The sequence below is a fragment of the Habropoda laboriosa genome, unplaced genomic scaffold, assembly GCF_001263275.1.
Source record: "Habropoda laboriosa isolate 0110345459 unplaced genomic scaffold, ASM126327v1 scaffold317, whole genome shotgun sequence".
Taxonomy (NCBI): Eukaryota; Metazoa; Arthropoda; class Insecta; order Hymenoptera; family Apidae; genus Habropoda; species Habropoda laboriosa.
In genome coordinates, this window is record NW_017100418.1 from 114,301 (window position 1) to 122,384 (window position 8,084).

Genomic DNA, 8,084 nt, shown 5'->3' on the forward strand with positions numbered 1-8,084 from the left:
CAAGGGTTCGCGCCCATTCTAAACTTTCGCGAGCCACAGCGGAGCACTTGGTCGCCGTTGCATAATTTACGAGCGTCCAAGGATGGAACACTTTGCGTCTCGATTTCATCCGAAATATTTGTTATTGTGTCATAACGATATTTGTTTAGCAAATAAAGCCTGTCTGTTTGTTATACACTGCTACATAATTCTCGTGTGATAATTTACCATTAAGGAACAAATGAAAATAATGATCAAACGAATGACTTGCAGGTTCGTGGCGTAGAAGTGGGCATAGTGGTGTTGGTGTTGATGTTTTGGGTGGGCGCGATAGTGCTGTTCTTCAATCGTTGGGGAAAGATTCGCATGTTGCTGCCATACCAACCTGATTATAAGGAACAATTGAAGGTTCCAGGGACTGGGGTATGCACAGCGGCAAACGCCGCGTACACGCAACACCCGACTCAACACACTTGCTCTCAGGTAACGCATAATGACACACTACCTTACCGCTACCTTAATCTTTCATTTTACCTAAAATGCAGAAATATCACGTTGGTATTAATTGCCGCTCGATTTATTTTAAATAGCCCAGCTTATTCTTCCAGGAGAACAGTAACACTTGATTTCCTTCGTAGTTTTCTTTCGTTCGATCCTTGATTATTTCGTTTGAGAAGGTAGTGTAAGTAAATTACACGTACCGTTGAAATTCATTTTCATGAATTGAAAAATATCAATTTTGACAAGGTATAGAGAAAAAAGTGCTCAAGTTGAAATTTATCCACAGCTCGCCCATCAAATTACTTTGAAATTATACACGCTAGGAGTAATGTAAAACTTTTTGTACATGTATAAATACCCGGTTATATTGAATTTATCGATAAATTGACGTAACGTTGTTCACTTCGAAACGAATATTGTTACTGAATATTCAAGGTATGATTTTCTCGATGATCGAAAAGGCGGTATTGCGAAATATGCATATACAGGGTGAGTCGCCTGAGAATGGAACGTGAAGTATCTTCGAAACTGTCGATTACACCGATAAATGTTTCGGACGAGAGTTCAATGGTGTCAAAAAGGACATAATTTGACGCTGTTAGTTTCTTCTTAAGTAGAAGCGTAGAAATTTGTTTTTTTAAATTGCTTCGACTCGCCTTTCTCTATAGAGAAGTATCAATCTATTATTTATACCAAAATACCATTAATTTAGGTGTTATTTAAATTTCAGTATTGCAACGTAATACCAGTACACCTAAATACTTACATCTACGGTCTTTAAATGACACGTGGGTTCTTTTTCTATAAAATGATAAAGGGTAATGATTCGAATCCATCTAAATATACCATTTTATATGTGATAATATGTTAATCTTCAGATGATTCATCAATCTGCATGGTTACAGACAGAATTTACGTTAGGACATTAAGATTGTCTTTTTCATAGGGGATGACGAGCTGAATCGGTCGAATCCTTCAAAAATATAATACGATTTTATTGAAAAAAAGAAAACAAAGACCTTGATATTTCCTCTATGCGTTCACATAAGAAAAAATTAACCACCGAAACATTTTTCGGTATAATCGACAGTTTCGAAGATATTTCACGTTTCAGTCTCAGGTCACTGACCCCATATACACCACAACATTGTAAGCGCAATATCGATAGTTGAGTTATTGCGAAAATTTTGGACGATTAAACGGGTTTATGTTGAAGTCGAAATTTCGGCCTGACCTTTCATCATGCAGTTAATATAATCACTGCCGTAACTTCATATGCACTTGGTAATTTACGTTTCACGAGTATATTAAATTACCTTTTAAACGTTAAATGATTTATGCGGTCTATTGATATTCGAAAGATGTTCATAAAGTGTTCGTGTGCAAACATTAGGTGTTAACAGCATTATAGGGTTCGTCTTACATTTTCATTCAAATAACTTCTGTTTTTTTTTTTTCTATTTAGTCTATTCTAAACAATGTAAATACTTTAAGACTACATTCCTTCATACGTAAATTTGGTTTTTCTTTTTAAATAACAAATTCATTTCTATCTTCTCGAAGTACAGTTAGAAAATACGTGACAATTTTTTTACGAAAGATAATTGTTACGATGATTCTGGTGGGCTGTTTTCATTCACAATTTGTTCTTCGAACAGTTGGTATGCGATAGGAAATGACAGATTTAGATACGCACACTCAGACGTAAAATCAATTCTACACGTGACATGGTAAAATATGTTAATCAGATTCGTAACATAAATGGAGCAACCATTTGTTACAATTAATCAAAATCTACTTAAACTTTAGTTAAACTTTAGTTAAAACTTTATTCACAAGTCTTGATTCATTTAGTCTGTACGATTGGTTTATTTAATGTTTCTTGTTTTTGAAATCGCACTTCTCCAAAAATTCGATTCACCTGAAAGGTATAATTTTGTAATTTTCGTGAAATTGTTTATAATTGTATATTCTGGCAGGAATTCTATTTGCTTCTTTCAACTAACAACTGGTTGATTAGAAAATTTTAATTTATTTTCTGCACACGATAAGGCGAACTCGAACAGTCAAATTGTATAAATACTTTCCTGTTGTTTTTATTCTTAACATTGCTCCGGAATCAAAAATCATTTCAGAATAATTTCAATATTTACAATGGATAATAAGAACGAAACATATAAGAAATGTATATTACAAAGTGTGTATTACATGTTATAAATTAATTAATCTAAAATGATCATTTAATTTCGTTTATGAGAAAAGAAAATGTGGTTCCAAGTTTTTCAAGATACAATATTTAATAGTCACTTATAAATGGAGCACCCTTAATAATTATTTTACTTTGTTATTTCAATTAAAAATTTAATAATAAGTAGAAATATAGAACAAGTTACTTTTGTAATTGTAATTCTGTCGATACGTGAAACGATACGTAAAATAAGACGCTTGTACCATCAGTTACATGGCGCCCTGTGTATACAGGGTGGCAAAGAAATAGGTGGCCAAACTTTGGTACCATATTCTACTGTTGCTAAGGATGAAAAAAGTCATGCAATCATAGGTTTGAAAATTCTTCCTTTCTGAGATATAGACACTGTTCGATTACGACGGAGTATTGTAGGAATGTTTAAAACTTAATTAAAAGAACTGCTGAAAAATGATTTCCTTCTGCAGCAATAAATGCTTCGCGTCGACGTTTCGAAGACTGTCGAAGACGTTGTTTACATTTATACAGCAATAATCCAGTTTTTTTTAGTATTTCTAGGCTACCAATAGTGTTATTATCGTAAGCAATATACAGGGTGTCCCAGATAACACTTACCACGATTTCTTCGCCTGGAAATACTCAAAAACCGAACTATTGCTGCGTGTAAAGAAATTCGGAATGCACCAGGAATTTTCGATCATTTCCGACGGTCTTTGAATTATTTACAGCAGTTTCATTAATTAACTTTTAAACATTCCTACAATACTCCATCATAATGGAAAAAGTGCCTTTATCTCGGAAAGGAAGAATTTCCAGACCTATCTTTGTACAACCTTTTTTCATCTTCTAGAACAGTAAAATACGGGTCCCAAGTTTGGCCACCTATTTCTTTGTCACCCTGTATACAGGGTGTCCCACGTAAGTATCGCCACAAAGTTTCAACACTTGCTTTGAATTTCTAAGAAAATGTGTTGGACAAAAATTAAACCATATTTAAATGTGCGTAATTTTCCTAAATCACAATTTTTTTGTCTGCATTTTTTTCAGAGATACGAATTATTTTTTAAATATTGTTTGTTAGAACAAATCTTGACGCGTCGCGTCTAAAATTATTTAAACCCATGTCCAAGCTTCACCAAAAGCCAATCGAACACGAAAAAACAACGGTAATTCATTCGTGAATCTAATATCGAAGCACTGTCGGGATTCAACTGTTAGCTGTAAAAATTCTCATCGATGCTCCCCGTATTTAATCGGATGATGCATGGACGAGCAAATTTCAGAAACGTCGTTATCGAACGAATATGAATTGTATCGTGAACCCAGTATCGGCATTCGTATCAAGCGAATGTTGACTCCGGACGATTCATACGTCAAATCTATCGCACACAAACAGGGTACGTTCTGACGTGTCAGAGATATCGATTTAATCAGATACTGGTGAATTTTAATTGGTTAGTGCGCGTAATCACGGTAGCGGAGGAAACTAGTGCTTCCAGCGAAAGCCATACATCAAAAAGACGGATCGTCTCGGGTCGGATATTGAACCGAGGGATTGTAGGTTCTTGGTTGCACAGTGCCCACTTGTCAATGTCTAACTTTCGTTCCTTTCAATTTTGACGGTACAACTTTCTAAATTTACAATATTTTTGCGTACCGTTGTTTATAGTTAATACGCGCCTGTTAAATAAAAGTTGAATAATCTGCTGATCGTTATTCGAAATTCCACTAATAATGATATTATGCAAGATATTTGTTATAATTACTTTTTACAATTTAATAAGAGAAATTGTTCGTTGAAGTCCGGATTTTTCTTGGAAAACACATTTTGCTGTAGAAATTTTTAAACTACATTTCCTCTTTGTCGCAAAAAAATCGACATTATTTTGCTTCTGTAACGGAACATAACTTTTCTTTATTCTGTTTTTATAATATATGATAGATCATATTGAAACAAAATTCGAATAATATTCAGATTTTCGAGATTGCTGTGCGATTTTAATATATGCACAAGAAGACATAAAGTTACTAGTACCGTTATTCGTTTATCGTCACATATTTTTGTACATAAATGTAGTTACGTGCACATATGTGTAAGGGGGACCGGAAAGGAAACCATTATTTTGCTTTTTGTCGAGACCAAAAATAACGGATCTCTTTTCGATCCCCCTAATATAATACAGAACGCGGCCGAAGGTATTTTACAAGCTAAGGAGGTGATTCCTTATGCAAAAATGAATAATAAATGAAGAACACAATTTTTTCATTCGAGGCTTAGTTTTTGTGAAAATCGGGTTTGAAGATCCGTGGGGTTCGCACCGCTTAGTTTCTGTGAAAGTCGGTTTGCAGCGCAAACCCCACGGATCTTCAAGCCCGATTTGCACAAAAACTAAGCCTCGAATGAGAAAATTATATTCTTCATTTATTATTCATTTTTGCACGAGGAATCACCTCCTCAGCTTGTAAAATACTTTCGGCCGTATTTTGTACATGTATGCATACATATGTATGTGATTTGTAAACACTTTATTAATTTAAAACGTAAGTGTACAGTTTTTCAACGTCACTATCGATATTATTTAAGAACATCAATGAATTGAAAATGTATATAAGTTCACGAAGAATTCAGTTTATACAAATTTTACAAGAAGGATACGGACATAGTGCACTATGAAAGATGACCGATTAGCCGATTGCTATTACCGTTATTAATATAGATTTTGGCAGTAACCACGACACTCAAGCTCGAGCTATCAGTCTTAATAATTATTGGAAAGGCTTGGTTTTCCAAATGTAGGTCACAAGTTAGCTGAAACTCGAAGACATAAAAGTTTGTAGACGGAATATATTTCATCGCAGTACTCATATTTTGCATTAAAACGAAATCATTGTACAGTTGATTAGAAGTAACTTTAAAACAGTAAAATTATAGAAAACTTCCTTCAGTTAATAAAGTAAGCTCTGATCTCAACAAATACTGATATTTACCTAGAAGGTGATTAAAAAATATAAAAGTATTTCTGATATTCTTAAAAACACTCCTGCAGCCATGCTTCTCACGTGTAATAATTTAACAGTGCAAATTGATACGTTGATTAATATTAATAAATTGCATTTTAACCAATTACTTGTCATTTCATTTAGACAATTTGCTTTCTAGTAATACCCATTTTGTATTATATCAAATTCTCTAGTATTGACTAATACATATTTACATCTCGTGTTAATGTAACAATAATTAACTCTCTGCACTCAGAGGTGATTTTGCTGTAGAAAAGCTTGCAAATCGGATCTTCGAAATTTTCTCAAACTAACGTAGAAATAAAGTATACTATTTTATTTAAATATTCAACGTATTCTCTATTTCACTGTGATGAAGAAATTTATGGAGGCCGATAGATCTGTTCTCTGTCTTCGTTAATTATTTACCAAGTGACGATTATTTAATGTCGCTTCTCAGTTGCCACTCGATTGCAAAGGGTTAATTATGCGTTAAAACAGATTATACAACGAACTAAAAAGGAGCATCTAATTTCAAACATTCATTTTAGTACGTACCTTATCATTCAGCAATATCGAATTCGTAACTCATAAGAGAAGATAATGGACAGTTAAACGGCGTTAGAATTCCGTAATTAATTAATCGGAATCCCTGGTTCTACGAAATTCATGCTTGAGATGTTAAATTAGTAGAATGTGTTCGGGTTACACGTATTTCAACTTACACTGTGCACTTTCTCTTAATCACCTTCTGTACGACGTGCAATTACGTGCGTAAATAAAGTTATACCCTTGATCAATTCTAATTCGATTTCTCGGAACATCTCTCCTGTTTTTGAAAACCGAGCATCTAGTAACCTGGCACGACAACGAAATACTTGGTTGATTGTACACGTTTCTTCGTAAATCGCAAAATCGGGAAATATTTATTCTCTTCGTCAACACTGTGCACATATAAAAACATAGTTAAAATAACATCCATAACGTATCGAATATAATTGTTTATGATAAAAATCCAACACCTGTGTACCAAATTGGGGTAGTTATAGTAATCAAATATTCATGTTGTTCATTACGTATATTATTTTCGTAACAATTGCCTCTTATATTTGTCTGGTGTACGGGCAAAAGAGTATAAGCAAGAATTATTAGTTCTGCAGAGAAGCACTTATAATATTATACTTGTTATACTTTATTTTTGACTATTACTATAGTCAGCAGGTTATGAACCTGACGGTTAAGAAACCCAAATGAAAGTAGAAAAGTCCATATTGAAAAATATGACAACAATAAATATCTGTATGGACAGATAGACAAAAATTATGATGGAAGCAGTAATGAGTTAAAAGCTCGCAAACTGCAGAAAAGTAATGTGAAACACATAGACATACTGTCCGTTCAAAGTAAGAATAACCTCGCTCTCGGACCGATTCTCGTCCGTTCTGCGCATATACAGAGAGCGTAGCAGAGGGTAAGACGGAGAAAAACGTAGGCGGTTAAGTGGGGGGTTTGGACGTTCTACTGGTTCTAGCCCTGCCTTAGGCACGTCCCATGCGCGAAACGAGGTTATTCTTATTTTGAACGAAGAGTAGACATATTACTATAGTCAAAAATAGGTACTACATATTAGAATCACAGTTAAAAGAAGATGAAAGAAGTGAAATTGACTTCTATTGTTAGAATCATAAGCACAGTACAGCAATGTGGTGTATATTATCATACTCATCCTGTTTGACCAAAATTTCGCTTATACTCTGTCATATCCCACCACAGATTTAAACTCCTGAACGAACGAATCGAGAATAACGAAATAAGATAATTTGGATTTTTATTGTAACCATTATTAGTGGAAATTTATAAAAAAGAATACGATAATCAGTTTTTTAGTTTCTTGCGATAGAGTAGCAATAGAATATCGATTAAAAATTGGTTGTACGAAAATCTAATGGAATCGATCTCTCTTTGTGCCTCTCCCACAACCCTGCTGACCCATTGCAAACTCGTCGTTTTCCATCATTGACTAACAAATTATCGAAAAAATGACGGTCTGCTGGAAACATATACGTACCACCCGCAAAAAAATCTTGAAGGTAATGACCACGTTGTCGGATATGGTGATGCAGTGTGGGGGCGGGGGCTGTTGCGTCTTGGAGCAGTGCTTTCAGTACCCGAGAAGAGCCCGAGAGCCCCGGGACTGCGGCTGCCAATTCGCTCTACTCCACAGGGCCGACATCGCGTGACCATCGGTACTTGCCAACAATCTCTATTTCTACTACCACTACTTCTTCTTCTTCTTCTACAATCCCATCCTATTCTGCTACTGTTACTATTTATTACTATTTCTTCTTCTTCTTCTTCTTCTTCTTCTTCTTCTTCTTCTTCTTCTTCTTCTTCTTCG

The 8,084-nt window shown here is 34.6% G+C and overlaps 1 protein-coding gene across 1 annotated transcript in view; it reads left to right on the forward strand.

Moving 5' to 3' along the window:
* Positions 1-8,084, forward strand: part of LOC108575513 — an 86,840-nt gene that overhangs the window by 30,038 nt on the left and 48,718 nt on the right. The window contains exon 7 of the mRNA XM_017938330.1: positions 253-462. Coding sequence (XP_017793819.1) covers positions 253-462 — 210 coding nt within the window. The remainder of the gene's footprint in view (positions 1-252; positions 463-8,084) is intronic.